Below are 19,990 nucleotides of genomic sequence, written 5' to 3'. Positions count from 1 at the left end.
CGCACTTTCCAAACAAATTAACCCGAATTACGTACATATGTATTTTCAAACCGGAAGCAAAAGCCAGCGGTAAATAAGGCAGCGCAGCTGTTCCCGCGCAGGAGTGAATTGGAGCCAGGTATTAGTACTGTGCGTGCGATCCGGTCGCTACAGATCTGGCTTTAACCCCGTGAAAAGTCGGCTTACGACTGAAGCACCCGAACTGGAAAACTTCAATTGAAGCGGCGCGATCGCATGGCAAGGCAGCAGTCTGGGGCAACGACGCTGGCGTCAGTGAGTGGAGTGGTGACCCTTTCCAGGTGCGGATGTGGCCTGGCAGTGGGTATATTAGGCAAGTGGAATGCAAAGTTAAGTGTACTTTTGTGAAAAGTTTCGGCTTGCTTTTGTTGAAATTTATGCGTTTTTCAGGAGTGCAATAAACGTGTAATCGTATCCCTGCCCATCGATATTTGGCATTGTGGTCGTATGGCACTACACTTAAAGAAAGTCGAAGGAGTGTGGCACTATTTTTGCCTAAAATATGCCCCCAATTAGGTAAGTCACCATTTCTGCCGCTGCCCTGCCACCTTGTACCCCTACCACCCTGTATGACATTAGACTAGCTGCTGAAGCAGAGACAGCCTTTGTGAAAACAATGCAGTAAGAGTGAAAGATATGTATGTTTATATGCGTCCAGTTGATTATCGAATGCTGTCACAAATAATTCTTCGACGGCTGCGAACACTAATTTCAGCAAATTTAGCAGATTCTTATGTTATAACAGCTTTAGGAATGTCTGTTGTGAATGTATGCAAAACAAGAGACCAATATAAGCTAGTTATTTACATTTGGAATGGAATACCACTACAACCAAGGGTACCATGGAGGCGACCCCAACCCAATTCCCCTTACAAAATAAACCATTCATGAGGGACAAGTTTTGCGCTCCGCTGCTCGCTAGTGTCAAAATGCCGGCCACTGCGCTCCAGAGACATTACCATCTATACACAAACCAAACTCTTTTCATGTGCTGACTGAGGGTTCCCAGAACTCCCCGCTTTTTGTTATTGTTTTATTGTTCTTTTAGTATGGCACTCACTGAAAAATGTCGTAAAACGAGTGGCGGTGAACCTGCACCGGATGACGTCACTCGTCGAAGGGAGTAGCTGAAGTATCCAGTTCTTCGCGCTTTAGAATTATTTGACCCGTCTTGACCACGACACGGGCATTGTTTATCTCATGCAGCATACGCTTCGAGGCGATCCCCATCCCCATGACGGTAGGGTTCAAAACGGCCTTCATCTTTCCCACAACGGACACAAGATTGTCAAATGTGTCCACAATGTTCCCTTGGACATCCTCGTCGGCAACGACGATTTTTTTCGATGTCATCACACTATTGTGAGCTGCTCCGGCGTTATTTTGGCCCTGCGATGCGGACAGCTGCTTCAGCTTGGCCTGCATGAACTTCGTGTAATCCAGTTTAGCCATCACCTTCTTGTACTCGCAGGCGTAGGCCAAAGCGGCGGCAGTCTGCTGCCGCGATTGGGTGCGGAAGGAGCCAGACCCGTCAGCAGGGGTCGATGGGGATGGTTCCAATATAGAACCGCCGCGGTGGTTCGATGCAAATACTCCAGAGCTGGGTCCGTGTGCTGGTCCGCCAGCAGAGGACGATGAGGAACCGCCTAAAAAAGTTGATGTGGGGGGTCCGTATGCAGTGCCATTACCAGATGATACACGAGTAATCTCAACGCGTGGCGGTTCTTCCTCCACAGTTGCCATCTTGATGTCCTCTTCGTTGGCCTTCGTTGATTCCTTCTTCTTTCCACCAGGAGGCAAAGCGGTGACTGTTAGGTCGCTATACTTTGAGCGAAACGATTCTAGGTCCATATTTTTCGTATTTCTCGTAAATTATGCGTAATTTAATCTTTTAGTTCGAGCAGACTAAATGAAATGTGAAAGAAATCGTACCCGACTGAAAAAATTTGACATTTCGGAAAAAAGGTTGCGAAGTACGCTTTAGATTCAAGCTGGCAATGACACAACGCTACTATATTGCATAGAATCGTATCCAACTTTATCCAGCCATGGAAATTATATGCTTGTTTTTTTTTTTTCATGTGGAAAATTTGTATTTTTCTGTAAACAAGTTTACTGCTACCTTTCGTGGCAACTTAATCTAGTTTTACATTTAAGGGGAAAAACAATTGATCACAGGAGATACATAAACTTAATGTTACATATATGGAGTAGGTACATACATTATTTACAATATTTACAAAAATGAGATGTTATAGGAGGGATCTAGTAGGGAGATCCAGTGGATGACACCTTTTGAGTCTTCTTTTCTTTGGCGGGTTAATTAGACGTCTGGCTAGCGCATTAGGGTGACCACCAAGTCGTTGCAAGTACCTTGCTGCATGTAATTGTATAACATCGCCCACTTTTGGAACCTTTAGGTCCCTCTCGATGTCGCTGTTTCGTATGTACCATGGAGCATTGCATATTCGTCGTAGAATTTTTGACTGAGCAACTCTAATTTTATTTAAGTTGGTTTTTGCCGCGATGCCGTAAACTTGAAGTGCGTATTTCCATATGGGGCTGAGGATGGACTTGTATATCGTGACTTTGCTGTACAGCGACAGTTTATTTCTTGGTGCAAGTAGCCACGCCATCTTTCCCGCTTTCGCCATCACCGACTGTCGAACCATGGTAGTATGAGTTTTGAAATTTAGTGACCTGTCGAGTACAACACCCAGGTATTTGTACGAGCTCTTGTGCGTAAGTGTGGAGCCCAGCATATTAATGCCTCCACAAGAAAGTGTTCTCGTAGCAAAAGTTATTCTTGTTTTTACATCAAGAGATTCGAAATTCATATAACATTGATTTCCAGCTTCATATGAACGCCACACGTGACCTGAAGGGCTCATTGAACTTGTGGTGGCAGTCCACGTCCAGGATCGTCCAATACCTGTTTGGCTCTTTTCCCCTTTTTGGCTGACGTGCTGATAATTACCGGCTACAGAACAAAACACGTTCATAAACAGTTCATTCTACTGTCCAGTCTTCTGCTGCTAGTGCTGCTGCTGCCGCCGGAAGGCGCTCAAGCGTGCTTCCCGTGTTGCGCAGGCGCACGCCAGCATGTTACCCCAATTTTTTGCCATGACTCATGCTATTCAAAGTACACTTTGGGTTCGTGGTAGTTATTGTTTCTTACTTAGCATGCAAATTTTGTCCAGAATTTCGGTCTAACAATCAGGGTTTGTGTGTGTAATGTTATGTTTGGTGTATAACAATGTTGTATGCTACAGTCGTCTGGTTTTAGATCTATTTAATTGCTACTCTGCTCTCGGGAGCGAAGAATTTCGTCGAGATTGCCCTTGGTCGCCTCGCCGCACTCGTACCGATGATAGTCGACAACAGTGGTCTCGTGCTCCTTGAGAATTTCTCCGACAGTTCTGTCCGAATCCAGCAGATACTCCTGATGAATGAGGCACGTCTCGTCGTCCTTGTTCTCGACCGGCTTGTCCTTGTCGTATTCACCAATCTTCTTTGGCTTCAGGCCCACAATTTGCTGGCAAATGCTTTTTTGGAACTCATAGTCCGGATACTTAATGTCGGAACGGAATGCCATAATGGTACCGTATTTTCCCACTTGTGTGGTGTCGTCAGTGGTGCCCACATTGGTGGGTGCTGGATGTGCATAGCCGCACAAATTAATGTCATGTTTGGCCTTAAAGCAGATGGCTCGCTTGATGGTGGCATTCTCCCCCACGGCGCCGATAAGTAGGGCCAAATGATCGCCTAAATTGCGGCCTTTATCCGTAGGAAGATTCCTCAAAGCCTCTGATTCGTAACCAAGCTGATAAAATAGAGGTTCGAAGTGTTAGCAAACGAAAGATGAACAAAAAACAGGAATGTATAACTACCTTCCAGAGATCTCCGTCAAATTCGATACCTTCCGTGTATTGCAGGCAGATCCGTGCGACATGGTCCACGAAGCGCTTGAAGACATCATTGCGTGCCACGAAATCGGTCTCACAGTTGAGTTCCACCATAGCGCCCAGATTGCCGCGTACAAGAACCCCAACGAGGCCCTGGGCAGTGGCACGATCTGCCATTTTCGTTGCCTTGGTCCAGCCGAGACTCTGTGCCTGTGCATGCAGCCATTTCTCCGCCTGTTCCAGAAAGTGAGAGAGACTGGTATTAAAATCTCTGCGAGAATAGAGTTCTGGATGATTGGGCACTCACCTCCCCGACATCGTTGTTATGCAACTCCAGGGCCTTCTTGCAGTTGGCGAAAGTGTAGCCGGTCTTCTTGCGTAGGGCGGACAGGGCACTCTTCTCCAGGCCGGCGCCTGATCCACTGGCATACACCATTCGCGTGGTGTGCAGGGCACGCATGCAGAACTTTTGTAGCAACATTGCAGGTTTTTATTTGATTTTTCGTTTACTTTTTTTCTGGTAGAGACCTATGGGTATGGTATGGGGTGACTTGTTGCTCTGGGCCGGCTGCTGCTACGGGCAACGCCGGTTGCTTGTTTTTCCGAATTTTCCAAAATCAATTCAAAATAAACAGGAAACGTGTGGCATTTGCATTTGTTTTCAACACGTTCTCGTATGCTCGGATAAAAAAAAGCCGGAGAAAAGCGTTGCGGCGCGTACTAAATAAACAATTTTGTGTGCTGCAATAGAATTACGACTGGTAAGTCGCTGTTTTAACATAAACTAAGTGAAGTAATTTTAAAAAGAAATTTATAATTTTCCGGGTTGCACAATTTTGTGGGTGTTAGTGGTGGCAAGGCAGCAGCCGGGTATCATGTGTTCGACAGCTGATTGCTATCGATACTATTGCAAGCCGGCGCTGCCACCCAGAAACTAGCGAAGACTACAACCACCACTTTCGTCATGAACCTGTTATAATTTAAATGTAAATTCAAATTCGCTTCTTGTTACAGACCGCAACATGCAGAACCGACAAAATCCCAATAGGGATATACCCAGCTTTACGTCCGTTTGCGGCGCCCGCCGCATATGCGAAAAGTCCAAAATGCTCTACACCCGGCCAAAGCCGGATGTGCTGCAGAGTATCCTCCAGTCGAAGGCCAATCCCGAGTACAAATCCCGGCGCCTCTGGTACGAACTGAATATGCCGGAGTGCACGAGTGGGCTACTGGATGGGAAAATGCTCTCCGAGCTGCCCGAAAGCATACTCTGCCCCAAAAAGCGTGCACGGCGCAAGCGGGAGGAGAAGAAAGCGGAGACTGAGCGGAAAGGCAAAGCCAACTACATGCTGATGCGGGTGGAGCGCGAGCTATTCCGCCGGAAACTGGTCGAGTTGATTCTGCACATGGACGATGATCAGGACGCGGAGCGTGTGGGCGAGTGTCAGATACCCTTTCCCGACAAGGACGAGAAGGAGACCCTGCGCTACTATTACTACATCAAGCATGGCATCGACACCATCCATGTGTCGCCGCTCAGCCGAAAGATCCTCAAGAGGTGCGAGAATCTGTTTCGAGAATATATCATTCCCTTTGTACCCATCTTTCTTTGCAGGATTACGGACCTGGTGCCGGCGTTCCTGAACAAATGGCAAACAGCTCTGAATGAGAACATTGCCGAGGTGCGTGCGGACTATGTGTTTGCCATGAAGAAGGCCGTCGTTGACTACGTGCTACGTCACACGGCTCTCGATCGGCTGACAAAAGAGGGTGCCACTAAATTTTTGGAAACCCCAGAGCGTCGTGAAGTGAAGCTTTTGACAAATCATTGGCGTTTTCGGTGAGTTTTCTTTCGTAATTATAAGGAAAAAAAGAAGGTAAGCCCCCTTTTTATGAGAAACTTAAACGCTGAACGCCTAAGGGATCGATGCCAAATATGAAATATAAATCCAGATTTCCCCATCATAAATCGGAAATCATCATATTTGATATGAACAAAGATCTATAATCTCTTCTGATTAAAAAGACTAAAGCTTTTATTTTCATTTCAAAAGTTTTCGCCATGAATTGAGAATCGAAAATGAACTTCGACCTTCCTCTGAAAATGCGAGATTCATTTTTTTAATTAAAATAAATTATACCCATACCCAGCAGCACCCGCACCAGCCGCAAGTAAATCGTGCGCTTACAATGAGCCAAAAAAAAAAAGTAGAAATGAAAGAAAAAGTTGCCACAATTGAATGCGAGCGTTGGGGCTTCCCCTTTTCCGAAAAGAAGCGTGCAATTGACATGCAATTACATCCACACAAACACTCGAGCACACCGGATCCGGATCTGGATACCACCCACATGTGTGGAAGTGTGCTGGCTGGCTTCATTGTGGATTAAAATCCCAATCGGATTTTTATGAAATGAATTGCCGCCCTTTGAGTTGCGGCAACGCGCGAAATCTTATGAAAATAACCTCATCTCAATTTGCGCCGGCAGTGACAGAGACGCTGACGCTGACAAAGTTGCCCGGAGATCCTGCCTTCTGCCTCTCTCTGGGAGTGAAAATAACGAAAGTCGCGCGACATTATTAAAAGCTTCTTGCAATGGGGAAAACGCGAGAAATCGCTTTGCGGCGTGCCAAAAACTTTTTAACCGCACTTTTTCAACTACAATGCCACGGAAATGGAAAAAGCAGCACCACAGCATCAGGGCCAAGGCAACAACAAATTTAAAGAAAGGCTAGAAAAGGGGGTCGAACCGTGAGATACTCTTAGAGATCCGTGGATCTTAACCACAGCTTACAATTGACGATTCCGATTAAGATAAAGACTCCGTGCCAAGTTTCAGACGGATTAGACAGATTTAAAACTAAGAAATACGAGTTTGATGATGGATAAGGAATAACCACAATGGGGTCGCACGTAGGTCCTTCCGTTCGTTGCAAACTTCTTGTAAAATGAATCAATACCTCTTCAAGGGTATTTCAAACAAAAGCAAAAGCAGCGGCAACAGAAAGTTAAGTCCTCCTGTGTATTGGTTTGACATTTGATGAGCAACAGTAAGCTGACTGGAAGAGTTGCTGGAGGAGGGGAGGCGGAAGGAGGGAAGCCCGGAGAAGATGGAAGATGCTGCTTGCTGCGAGTTTTTGGGTTGGGATTTGGTCAGGAGCAGGAGCACGGGAGCACGGGGGCGAGACATAAATTGCAAAAAGGATATGCTTAAAAATGAATTGAACTTGTTTCTGACACTGAGTAGTAAGCCGCTTGGGGTGGGTGTAAGTGTGGCTGGGCGGTTCTTGTGGGATACATCACCGCCTTTTGAGGGTATAGTTTATAGTTGTGTCGGCTAGCGATGTGCAAGTGTTGTGAAACGAGATGACAGGTAGATCGATAGCATCTAACCACTAACCATACACTATAAACATAGATGAACTGTATCACTTCATAAAAGCGAAATGTCTCAACAGAACTTTTAGACCTCTGGGAGCTCTTTTCTCGCCTCTTTGCACCAGCGAGTTTGAATGTGTGCGTGTAAGCCGATTCTCACAGAATGGTCTTTGCATTCGCATCAGAGAGCGAGAAATGGATAAATAATTTATAATTTGATGTGCAATCGGTATAGCCCATTTCATACCTCATCTTTATATTATATATCTTTCTATATATGTATGTATTGTTTTATATTATTAGCTATAGCAAAGTCTAATGTCATAATACCATTATCAGGCGCTCCTAAGTGGGTCGCTTGGCAAATTGGGCGACGGCATATCGATGTGTATGTGTGGTAGCCCCGCTGCCGTGTGAGGTTCACTTCGGTAATTTATGGCCCTTTGAGCATTTGGCATCATTAAGAATGCCTCTGGCGTCTGGGTTGCGTGGTTGCGTGGGTGCTGTGGAATGGTTGTGGTTCCCTGCCATGCTTAATGGGCTGTGACGAAGTACCTCGAGGGAAAAGTTTTAGCGAAGACGATAGCAGATAATTTGCATAGCCAACTAACGCCACGCTCTCGTCCTATCTCCTCCAGCTATGATGAGAACCGCAATCGACTGATGAAAACGCTGTTCAGCATACATCGAAGTGTGGCCAGCATTTTGGAGCTGTGGAGCGTGAAATATATCAACAAAACTTTGGTCGACATTCAGGAGCTTAGCAAGGCTGAGGGCCCATACACATTGTTCGGATTTGCGGTAAGATTAGAGCAGGGATTACCGTAACAATCCACCTTCAAATTGGTTCCGTTTTTTCGCCTGGCAGTACCAATGTGGAACTTATATAGATACAGTAAAGACCATGCTGGATGAGACATGGTATGGGGAGATACACTCGACTCTGCTGAAGGCCAGCAAGCGCGGACAGTTGCCGGATATCAGAAGAGTGACCCTGGTGAAACGTTTCTTCAACTGCGTGGCGGCACTGATGACCCAGCAGCTGGAGGACATCTGCATCAGGAGTCTGAAGGCCTATGCCGACTTTGTTTGCGATTTCGGGGTGAGTAAAGAGCAATTCGTAAGGTTTAATAGATTAATGAAGTGCCATCCCCTCGACAGCACTTAAATCCTGGCTTTGAAATCTCTGTGATGCTTAGCGATGAGGATACCATCAGCTTCAATCCGGGCTTTTCGAAGATCCAAAGCGAATTGCTACGTGTCATCGATTCGATTGTGATGAGTGTCGCCATGTTGCCACGGATTGAAAGCAAGCTCTACACGGATCTGGTGATATCCAAGAAGATGTTCCTCACGCCCGCCGTGCCGGATAGTATAGTGCAGGACACAAAGAACCGGATTTGTTCCCTTTTGGAGGAACAGCGCATAGGGCCCGAGCTGCGGCTGCAGGACTTTGATCAGTTCATCGATCTCATTAATGGAATCGACGCAGAGCGTGTGGCCAACTTTATGGAAGGCGAGGCCACCTTCGATCAGTATGCAGAAATGGTATACGAGTACAAAGAGAAGGAGGATCGCATTGCTAGGGAAGTGTGGAGCGTTATACGCATGGGCTTGTACGAGTTTCATCGCGAGAAGTTCATTCTGCATCTTGAGACACTGGCGAGGCAGCTGCAGAACGAGCTACTCACCCGAATGGTGACCGATCAGCAGCAGAGAATCTCCCGATTGGGCAAGGAATACGATGCCATCGCAAAGAAGGCCCTGACTGTGCCGAAAGACACCGCAGAGCTTATGGAATTGAAGGCTTATGTAGTGCATGCAGAGGAGAATCTCGTGCCCGAGATGGAGGCCCGTCTGAAGGTCAATATGGGTGAAATTCTGTGGCTAATGGATCATACGCTATACTCCCCGCTGGAGATCAAGAACAACAGCAACTCCTTCCAGTGGTACCTGAAGCTGCCCTCCGTATTCGAGCAGCACCGCGCCATCATAGCCGAGAAGATGATCGAGTACCAGGAGCTGCTGAAGAAGCGCATCGACCTGTTCCGGCGCGAACTGCAGAACTACTACGAGCAGGTGCAGACCTACGACACATGGGGCGACATCAAACAGCTGCAGCGGTACAAGAAGAGGGCCAGCCTACTGGATCAGCGTCTGGTTCAGGCCATGGAGACTATCGATCAGATCAACGAGGAGGAAACTTCCTATGGCTGGGATCTCTCGCAGTATCCGATGCGCAAGAAGGCCCACGATCAATTGAAGCCCTACAAGAATCTCTTTGACGCCGGCCAAGACTTTATGGACAAATATGACCTGTGGATGCACTCCCAAGTGGGATCCTTCGATCCCGACGAGATCGATACCGATGTGTCCAACTTCCATCGTATCATCCAGAAGCTTGAGAAGCAAATGGGAGATCATCCCACCACAATGCAATTGATACTCGACGTTAAGGAGCAGATTGAGGCCTTCCGTGAGCACATGCCGATCATCAATACATTGGGCAATCCGGGCATGAAGGCCCGTCATTGGGAGCAAGTGTCCGAGATTATTGGCTTCCCCATTAAGGTGTCGCCGGAGCTGACGCTCGAGAAGATTATCGAATACCAGCTGGATGAGTATGTGCCCAAGTTCGAGGCCATTTCGGAGAGTGCCACCAAAGAGAACAATCTGGAGAAAGCCATGGCCAAGATGGTCAACGAATGGGAGGGCGTTGAGTTTACCATTTCGCCATACAGGTAACCACAGTGGCAGGGAGGGGCGGGGAGGCACTATGTTCATGTCCATGTTTCTGTAATTGAAATGTCTCCCACAGGGACTCCGGAACCTTTAAGCTGTCTTCCGTGGATGACATACAAATACTGCTGGACGATCAAATCATCAAGACGCAGACGATGAAGAGTTCACCCTACATCAAGCCATTTGAGGCGGATATACTGTAAGTATGTTTGAGGTTCTGTGAGCTCTTTAGGAGTAGGACAATACTTGGGGAAGCGTGGGGATATTAAGGAGATACTTATTATGTTCCACAAAATGTTAATATTCTTACCCCTGGGTGTGTAAGAGTGTTGCAGTGCAATCGGAGTGTCGCCGTAGCCTGTCGCTACTCTTCTCTAACTTTTCCATCTATTTATTGAGCTGTCAATGCCAGAGGCACACAAGTCACACATGCTAACCATTGTTGGCCTTTTGCAGGAAGTGGGAGGCCAAACTCATGCTGCTGCAGGAGATCCTGGACGAATGGCTGCGGGTGCAGTCGACTTGGATGTACTTGGAGCCCATATTCAGTAGTCCGGACATTCAGCAACAGATGCCCGAGGAGGGGCGACGCTTTAGTGCCGTGGATAAGGTGAGTGTGTGCCGTGCCCCATCCCTAAGAGACTTTGGCATCCCACTGCTTTTCTTTGTGGTTGTGGTTGTCTTGTAGATATGGAAGGAGCTGATGAAGCAGGTGGCCTCGGATCCACGCGTCATGACCGTTGTGCAAATCGACAAGATGAATGACAAGCTGAAGAAGGCATACAGCTTGCTGGAGATTATCCAGAAGGGTCTGAATGCCTATTTGGAGAAGAAGCGTCTGTACTTCCCGCGTTTCTTCTTCCTGTCGAACGACGAGCTGCTAGAGATACTCTCGGAGACGAAGGACCCTACACGCGTCCAGCCACATCTGAAGAAGTGCTTCGAGGGCATTGCCACGCTGAACTTCACCGAGGAATTGGATGTGACGGCCATGCGCTCCTCGGAGCGTGAGGAAGTGGTCCTGGTGGACGTCATCTCAACGTCCAAGGCTCGCGGTCAAGTCGAGAAGTGGCTGCTGGAGCTGGAGATCGACATGAAGAAGAGCATACACCACAAGATGTCCGAGGCCTTCTACAGCTACCTGAAGATTGTGCGCAATGTGTGGGTGCTTACCTGGCCGGGTCAGTGTGTGCAGTCCATATCGCTGACCTACTGGACGCTGGAGATCACCGAGTGCTTCGAGAGTGACGACCCGAAGGGGAACCTAGCCAAATATCTGCAAAAATGCATCCAGCAAATCAACAAGATCGTCGATCTGGTCCGCGGCGATCTAAACACACAGAACCGCATCACACTGGGCGCCCTTGTGGTGCTGGATGTGCATGCTCGGGATGTCCTGGCAGACATCGTGGACAAAGAGGTGGAGGATCTACAGGACTTCCAGTGGCTGTGCCAGCTGCGATACTACTGGGAGGAAAATAACCTGGACACGAGGATGATAAACTGCTCGCTGCCATACGGCTATGAGTATTTGGGCAACACCACCCGACTGGTCGTCACCCCACTGACGGATCGTTGCTATCGCACCCTGTTTGCAGCCCTGAATCTCCATTTGGGTGGTGCCCCTGAAGGTCCTGCGGGCACTGGCAAAACGGAGACCACCAAGGATCTGGCCAAGGCCGTGGCAAAGCAGTGTGTGGTCTTCAACTGCTCGGACGGCCTGGATTACCTGGCTCTCGGCAAGTTCTTCAAGGGTCTGGCCTCTTGTGGTGCCTGGTCTTGCTTCGACGAGTTCAATCGCATCGATCTCGAGGTGTTGTCGGTCGTGGCCCAGCAAATTATGACCATCCAGCGGGGCATCAACTCTGGCAGTCCCACTTTGGTGTTTGAGGGCACCACCCTGACCCTGGATCCCACTTGCGCCGTGTTCATCACAATGAATCCTGGCTATGCTGGTCGTTCCGAATTGCCTGATAACCTGAAGGTAGGGTTTATCTTTCGATTTGAGTTTTCTTGGTTTAAATTTCTTCTTTTCTGTTTAGGCACTCTTCCGTTCTGTGGCTATGATGGTACCGGACTACGCTCTCATCTCTGAGATAGAACTCTACTCCTATGGCTTCCTCACGGCGAAACCTTTGTCTGTGAAGATTGTGGCCACCTATCGTCTGTGCTCCGAGCAGTTGAGTACTCAATGTCACTACGATTATGGCATGCGGGCTGTGAAGTCGGTGCTGAAGGCAGCGGGCGCTCTAAAACTACGATATCGCAATGAGAACGAGGACATACTCGTCCTTCGCTCTATCAAAGATGTCAACTTGCCCAAGTTCCTCAATCAGGACATTCCCCTGTTCCAGGGCATCACATCTGATTTGTTCCCGGGGGTAACATTGCCGGAAGCCGATTACGTCCTCTTTAATGAGTGCACCCAATGGGCATGCGAAAGGCAGAACAAACAGTGCACTCCATTTGTCCTGGAGAAGGTCCAACAGGTGGGTGAACAAGATTGAAGTATTCTTCTATATATTCTTCGTCCGTCTTTGACAGCTCTATGAAATGATTGTGGTGCGGCACGGACTTATGCTGGTGGGCTATCCATTTGGAGGAAAGTCTACGACATATCGTGTCCTAGCAGAGGCTCTGGAGTGCATGGAGAAAAAGGTTAGGGCGCAAATATTGATTTAAATTAGATGTTGCATTCAATTTCCCCGAATCTTCATAGGATGGTTCCGAAAATAAAGCCATATATACGGTCATCAATCCGAAGGCCATTACCATGGGTCAACTTTACGGACAGTTCGATGCAGTCTCTCATGAGTGGAGCGATGGCATTCTAGCCGTCAATTATCGCATATTCGCTGTGTCTGATTCTCCCGACCGAAAGTGGCTGATTTTCGACGGGCCAGTGGACGCCATTTGGATCGAGAACATGAACACTGTACTCGATGACAACAAGAAGCTGTGCCTTATGTCCGGCGAGATCATCCAACTGTCGAATAGCACGAATCTGATATTCGAGCCCATGGACTTGGAGGTGGCCTCACCGGCCACAGTGTCGCGCTGTGGAATGATCTACTTGGAGCCCAGCTCCCTGGGTTGGGAGCCGTTGGTGGCTTCGTGGAAGAATACCTTGCCGGCCGCCTTTCACACGGTCAGCAAGCAGTTGATCTCCACCATGATCTCGCGCTTCTGTCCTATCTTGCTATACATCGTGCGAAAGGGTCTGAAGGAGATAGCACCGACTTCGGATGCCAATCTTATGGTGAGCCTCATGAACTTCTTCGAGTGCTTCATCGATGACTTCAAGGACGAGAAATACGTGACCAATATATCGGACCTGGACTTCCGAGCCCAACTCGAGGGAATATTCTTATTCTCAGCCGTTTGGTCGCTCGGCGGATCACTGGATGCCCCCAGCCGGGAGAAGTTCAACATCGTCTTTCGGGCTCTGATGGAGAAGACGTTCCCGCAGAGCCTGTACGACCTTTATGGTGTCACACCCGATCTCTATGTGGATGTGCTGGCAAAGCCTTTTATTTTCCCAATACCAAAGCAGGGATCTGTCTTCGATTATCGCTATATTAAAGAGGGAAAAGGCAAGTGGAAGCCCTGGAACGACGACGTGAACTCTGCTCCACCCATTCCTCGGGACATACCTGTCAATCAGATCATTATACAAACCAACGAAAGTATTCGCATTGGGGCCATTCTAGATCTGCTGGTGCGTCACGCCAAGCCCCTGATGCTAGTGGGACCCACAGGAACGGGCAAGAGTGTCTATGTGATCGATTACATGCTGAAAAGAATGGACTTGAATGTGTACAAGCCGCTGTTGATCAGCTTTTCAGCCCAGACTTCGGCCAATCAGACCCAGGATATTATCATGTCCAAGCTGGATAAACGGCGAAAGGGTGTATTCGGTCCTCCGCTCAATAAGCGCTTTGTGATCTTCGTGGATGATGTTTCAATGCCGCTCAAAGAGAACTACGGGGCCCAGCCTCCTATCGAGCTGCTTCGCATGATGCTCGATCACATGATGTGGTACGACCGGAAGAACATAGTGCCCATGAAGCTGATAGATCTGCAAATGATTACGGCCATGGGACCGCCTTCGACGGGCAATACAGTAACACAACGATTCCAGCGATTCTTCAATGTGGTGTCCATCGATGACTTCAACAACGAGATCATGACCACGATCTTTAGCAAGATTGTACTCTGGCATTTGGATACCAGGTGAGATTATAAGTTATAAATGATATTTGATTCAGGAATACTTATGCTTTACCTTGATTATATTTCCTGCCTGAATTTAGGGGCTTCTCCAAAGAATTCGATCCCTGTATAGATGAGATTGTGAGTGCCACGCTGACCATTTACAATGATGCCAAGCTGAATCTGCTGCCCACACCTGCCAAGTCGCACTATCTGTTCAACCTGCGAGATTTCTCTAGGGTCATACAGGGTGTGCTACTGTCGGTGCCCGAGGCCACGGAGGACATGAACTCGATGCGTCGTCTGTGGGTGCACGAGGTATTGCGGGTCTATGGTGATCGGCTGGTGGAGGATGCCGATCGTAGCTGGTTGTTTGAGAACGTTTGCACCACTGTGATGAACGCTTTCAACATTGATGCCTCAAAGCTGTTCGGGCGGCTTGTGAGCAAAGGCAAGAAATTGGAGGAGTCCGACTTCCGTCAGCTGATTTACTGTGACTTCACCAATCCGAAAGCGGATACCAAGAACTATGTTGAGGTGCAGGACCTGGAGGAGTTGCGCAATGTGGTGGAGGCCTATCTGGTGGAGTACAACAACATGTCGAAGAAACCCATGAATCTGGTGCTTTTCCGCTTCGCCATCGAGCATTTGTCGCGCATATGCCGCATCATAAAGCAGCCACGTAGTCATGCTCTGCTCATTGGGGTCGGCGGCTCCGGACGCCAGAGCTTGACTCGTCTGGCTTCGCATATATGCGACTATGAGCTATTTCAAGTGGAAATTACTCGATTGTATGGTCCCTATGAGTATCACGAGGATATCAAGACAATCTTACGCAAAATTGGGGCATCCGAGATGCACGGTGTCTTTCTCTTTACGGACGTACAGGTGGGAACAATTGGCTGTGGACTGCTCTCTCCCTGGGGCTTGGTTTCTCTAACCCGCTTAGACTCTTTATAGATCAAGGATGAATCGTTCTTGGAGGACATCAACAATCTGCTCAACTCGGGTGAGGTTCCCAATCTGTTTACCAACGAAGAGAAGATCGAGGTGGTCGAGAAGATGGCACAGATCGACAAGCAACGCGATAAGGCTGTCCAAACTGATGGCAGTCCCGTGGCTCTATTCAATTTCTTTGTTACGGTGGGATCACAGAACGAGCTGTATCCAAATCTGTGCTTTTCAAACTAATTTTCCTACCTGAAATTCCTCCTTAGACTTGTAAAGATCAGCTGCATATTGTGCTGGCCATGTCCCCCATTGGCGAGGCCCTGCGCAATCGCATTCGTAAGTTCCCTTCTATTGTCAATTGCTGTACCATCGATTGGTTCCAATCCTGGCCGGAGGATGCCCTGCTGGCTGTATCGACGCGTTTCCTCGCCACCGAGGACTTGACTGCCCTCGAGCGAAGCACAGCCATTGATATGTGCATGGAGTTCCATACCTCCACGCAGCTGCTATCCGAGAAGTTCTTTTCCAGACTGCACAGATACAACTACGTGACCCCCACCTCGTATTTGGAGCTGATCCAAACATTCAAGTCTCTCCTCAGTCAGAAGAGAAAGTAAGTGGAACTTATTGAAATTCAGTTCTGAATGAAATCTTGAATGTAATCTTCTCTCTTTTCAGCAACATCACAACCAATCGCAATCGCTACTTGACAGGCATCTCCCAACTGGACATTGCCGCCCAGCAAGTGGGTGTGATGCAGGAGCAACTGCAGGCGCTCGAGCCCAAATTGAAAGAAGCCTCTGAAATCGTGGCCGAGCAAGTGGCCAAAGTGACGGCAGACAGTAACATTGCAGCCGAACAGAGGGAGATTGTCAAACAGGACGAACAGTCGGCCAAGGAGCAGGCGGCTATTGCTCAAACGATTAAGGACGAGTGCGACGCCAAATTGGGCGAAGCCCTGCCCATTTTGAATTCAGCTCTGGCCGCCTTGAATACTCTAACCACGGCGGACATTGCTGTGGTCAAGACAATGAAGAGTCCGCCCATTGGCGTGCGAATTGTCATGGAGGCCGTTTGCATTCTCAAAGATGTTAAGCCGGACAAGGTGCCCAATCCGAGTGGCTTGGGCACTGTGGAGGACTACTGGGGACCCTCCAAGCGAGTGCTCAGCGACATGAAATTCCTGGACAGTCTTCTCAACTTCGACAAAGATAACATTCCGCTCGAGGTGATGAAAAAGCTGCACCAGCGCATCCTCAACAATGAGGCGTTCGATCCGGATAAGATTAAGACGGCCTCCACAGCCTGCGAGGGCCTGTGTCGATGGGTCATTGCCTTGTCCAAGTACGATGTTGTGGCCAAGATTGTGGCGCCCAAGAAGATAGCCCTGGCCGAGGCCGAAGCTACCTATGATGCGGCCATGAAGACGCTCAACGAAAAATTGGCACAATTGGCCAGAGTTGAGGCCAATCTGGCGGCTATTCAGAAGATTCTCGACGAGCAGCTTAGGCAGTATGGGTAAGTAGTGGAATCTATCGATATCTATTGATTCATTTTGATGGTCTCACTTCACTCTCTTTTCTAGCGTTCTGTTGGCCGAGCATGAGGCTTGTACTAAGAAACTACAGCGCGCCCAGGAGCTCATCTCTGGCTTGGGTGGCGAACGCACTCGTTGGTCGGAGACGGCCAAGATGCTGCAGGGTAGCTTCAAGAGCGTTACCGGCGATGTGCTGATCTCCTCTGGCGTGGTGGCCTATCTAGGGCCTTTCACCATCGATTTTAGAGTCAAACAAATCAAGAAATGGGTCGTTAAGTGCATCAATTATGGCGTCGTCTGCTCACCCGATTTCCAATTGGCTGTTGTCCTGGGCGAACCGGTGGAGATTCGTTTCTGGAATATCTGTGGCCTGCCCACGGATGCGTTCTCCATTGAGAGTGCCATCATGATGAAGTGAGTAGAACTTACAATTCTATTGAGTCGATATGGAAGAGTATTAGTGGCTTTGGTTGCCGAGGTTGAAGGACTTTTATTGTTTCTTAGGGTAATCCAATCCAACATTATTCGTAGTGTATAAGTGTTACGAGAGAGAGTCCTCTTCGCTGATTCAATTACTTGTTTGTGTCTTAAAACAATTTTGAGATATGTAAATCGTACTGTGGAACACCACCAAGAAACAATGTTAGATTTTATGTCATATTTTGTTAAAGTGCACCAGAAGATCTTCTTGTAGTTGAAGTTTCTTTTTACTACTCCAAGTTATGACAACATCTGGCATCTAATCCTTATCCCATCCCTCCCCTCTGTCTTCTGTTCGCATCAATTAAACAACCTGACACGGTAATTATGGGGCCTGCCCTGCCTCGTGCTTCATTCCTCCAATACGCTGGGCTGCCTGTCAGCGACACGAAGCTGGAGTTTTTGTTTTGCCTCTTTTCTAATTACGAAACATAAAACGTTAGAATTCACGCATATTAGGAAAATTAAAGATACGCCTCGTGCAGACGTTGCGATTGTGAGTGTGAGAACAGCACCGGATGCTGCACGGTAGCCGTGGCAGTGGCACTAGAACTGGAAGGGGAACCGGAACGCGAAAGCAAACGCGGTCTCAAATGGGAACTGGGAACAGTAGCTGGGGGTAGGTAGGTGTTGTTAGGGAGGGTGCACCCGCATGTGGCCAGAACGAGTCGTTGCCAGGACACGCCATCCAGCAGCCATCAGCCAGCAGCCAGCCAGTAGCCTGGTGGTTGTAGTTCAAGGTACAAAGGGCACAAGAAGCTGCAAGGGGGATGGAGGCAGAGCAGAAATTTCATGTTTGATGCGTGTATTACGCATCTGGTGGGTTTCTCTGAGGTCAGGGAGCAGGGCCAAATGCCACTCCACATCTCCAGTCTTTCGTCTTTCTTCTTTCGTCTTCCGTCTCTCGTCCTGTCGCTGGTCGATTTAATAAAGGAAATTCCTGGCTGCTGCTTCGGCAGCCGCTTTCCATGAAAGTGTTCAAAGTAATTTGGAGCATGCCCGAAAATACCTGAGGGCCCCAGAAGTGAGTGAGTGAACGCGACCGCCGGGGCATGCGGGCTGCCTCGGCTTCAGCTTCCGGACCACTCTCCCTCTATAAGCAATTGATTAATGTGCGCCCAGAGCGGATTAGGTTTAATTTTTACATCGACCCAGGGGTAGCAGCAGCAGCAGCAGACGATTGCACATCCTTTGGGACTTACACTGTAGTTTCGGGGCCTTGGTCTATGTGTATAGTACATACTCGTATAGAGAAATTTGTATTTGTATTTGGCAAATATGCCGAGAGCCAGGAGGGTTGGGATGGCTGGGGTGTTCGATAGAACTCATTGGGTTCCTTGTGTTGTCTTTACTATTAACATTCATTTGCTTAATATTCCGGGTGACACGTAGCACATATGGTGACCTCTTTGCCCCAGTCTTTTCCTCTGACTCAGCCTATACCTCTACCTCTACCTCTAGCTTTCTCTCGTCAGCATCATAAAATGCTATGTTCGTATATTGGGTATCAGGTGTAGAACAGGTTTTTCGGGTCATGCCTCTATGCGTAGGTTTGGAAGGCATGTCTTTGATTAAATAATGTTAATTTGAAAAAGGGAAAAACAATTTGTAGACCTTCGCTTTGGGTCGCCATGTTCTAGACCTTACAGAATGCGTAATGAGCTTGAAGTGAGGACATGGTTTGCTCCTGACTGCGTCGTTATTGTTGGTAAATGGATAGCAGCAATCGGAAAGTGAGCTGAAAAGTGCTGCAAATCTTTAAACTATTTTTGTTTTTTTTTTTTTCATGTGGAAAATTTGTATTTTATTGTAAACAAGTTTACTGCTACCTTTCGTGGCAACTTAATCTAGTTTTACATATCTTTAAACTATGAGAGTGGAAGGCTTACCTAATTGTACTAAATTATCAACAAAATTTTAAGCTGTAACATATTTATCTCTCCCCAAAGTATGCAATCCATTACAATTCCTGAATTTGATAAGGTTTTTTTTTTTAAATATTGATTCCCTTTTTGGGTTTTATTGCAACAGTGAAATTCCCCAACACCAATCAACGGATTCTGCACAGATTTGCAATGCTGGATGCAGTTGAATGGCATATTTGACTGTGTTCACAACTATTTTTCGTGCAAACTTCCTTTTTATTCTGTGACAAACAGTTAAAAACCGTATCTCTAGCTGGTCCCACGGGTGGTGTGCTCTGAACTTTAGCAATTTTTCATATGGCAACTGCCTGCCCATTGCACAGACCGTCCCACTTCTATGGGGTTCTATTGTATAGGAGTTTGGAGCTGGAATTCGTTGTATAAAATTTGTTAAATTTTTTGTTATCGTGGGTCCCCGTACGGGAAACAGGCAGCGGCCTAGGACTCCTACCGGCAGCGGCAGCGGCAGCGGCAGCGGCAACAGCAACGGCACCAGGACCGGTGCCGGGACATTGCTCTTTTGTTTTTCCATCAAATATTTTTCATTCATCAAGTTTTCAATTTACAAAAATGTTCATTCATTCGCACGAGCAATTTGTATTCGGTGTGAATTTGTCATGTGTTGGCCGCTGCCGTCGCTGTTGCCATCAACGTTGCCACTGCTGCAAGTTATTGTTGTTTTTCTCGCTCTATCTCACTCTCTTTATGCCACTGCCACAGCCACAGCCACAGCCAGTGCCCGTTCACATTCCCCTCTTCGTTTTTGCCACTCCGGCTCTGAGTTATCGCAATAGCTCTCTCTCTCTATATGCAGTGTTCCAAACACACACACAAACAACCACA

At 47.9% G+C, this 19,990-nt stretch overlaps 3 protein-coding genes across 5 annotated transcripts in view; 1 reads left to right on the top strand and 2 right to left on the bottom strand.

The window, feature by feature from the left end:
• The first annotated feature begins 284 nt into the window (after positions 1-284).
• The window catches only part of LOC108162312 (dynein heavy chain 7, axonemal), a 29,233-nt gene continuing 9,527 nt past the window's right edge, over positions 285-19,990 (top strand). For 2 of the 3 annotated variants that reach the window (XM_033394177.1, XM_017296989.2), the window contains exons 1-17: positions 4,592-4,684; positions 4,938-5,481; positions 5,539-5,763; positions 7,939-8,101; positions 8,169-8,402; positions 8,462-10,041; positions 10,119-10,241; positions 10,499-10,652; positions 10,731-12,026; positions 12,085-12,531; positions 12,587-12,700; positions 12,762-14,275; positions 14,356-15,142; positions 15,215-15,397; positions 15,472-15,818; positions 15,884-16,723; positions 16,791-17,156. In XM_033394177.1, the coding sequence (XP_033250068.1) occupies positions 4,946-5,481; positions 5,539-5,763; positions 7,939-8,101; positions 8,169-8,402; positions 8,462-10,041; positions 10,119-10,241; positions 10,499-10,652; positions 10,731-12,026; positions 12,085-12,531; positions 12,587-12,700; positions 12,762-14,275; positions 14,356-15,142; positions 15,215-15,397; positions 15,472-15,818; positions 15,884-16,723; positions 16,791-17,156 (8,909 nt within the window). In that variant the 5' untranslated portion in view covers positions 4,592-4,684; positions 4,938-4,945. Of the gene's footprint in view, positions 535-4,591; positions 4,685-4,937; positions 5,482-5,538; positions 5,764-7,938; positions 8,102-8,168; positions 8,403-8,461; positions 10,042-10,118; positions 10,242-10,498; positions 10,653-10,730; positions 12,027-12,084; positions 12,532-12,586; positions 12,701-12,761; positions 14,276-14,355; positions 15,143-15,214; positions 15,398-15,471; positions 15,819-15,883; positions 16,724-16,790; positions 17,157-19,990 lie in introns of those variants that run through there. The other variant, XM_033394176.1, reaches the window with a different exon arrangement.
• On the bottom strand, positions 1,008-2,043 carry LOC108162319. Its single transcript, XM_017297000.2, has one exon. The coding sequence runs from the start codon at positions 1,867-1,869 to the stop codon at positions 1,126-1,128; it is 744 nt and encodes a 247-aa protein (XP_017152489.1). The 5' UTR covers positions 1,870-2,043; the 3' UTR covers positions 1,008-1,125.
• Positions 3,173-4,783, bottom strand: LOC108162317 (elongation factor Ts, mitochondrial). Its single transcript, XM_017296998.2, has 3 exons — positions 4,231-4,783; positions 3,909-4,157; positions 3,173-3,841 (listed from the first exon to the last, which is right to left on the bottom strand). The coding sequence occupies exons 1-3, from the start codon at positions 4,402-4,404 to the stop codon at positions 3,311-3,313; spliced, it is 954 nt and encodes a 317-aa protein (XP_017152487.1). The 5' UTR covers positions 4,405-4,783; the 3' UTR covers positions 3,173-3,310.

Source organism: Drosophila miranda, chromosome 4, assembly GCF_003369915.1.
Source record: "Drosophila miranda strain MSH22 chromosome 4, D.miranda_PacBio2.1, whole genome shotgun sequence".
Lineage (NCBI taxonomy): Eukaryota > Metazoa > Arthropoda > Insecta > Diptera > Drosophilidae > Drosophila > Drosophila miranda.
This window is presented reverse-complemented; position numbering and strand designations above follow the sequence as displayed.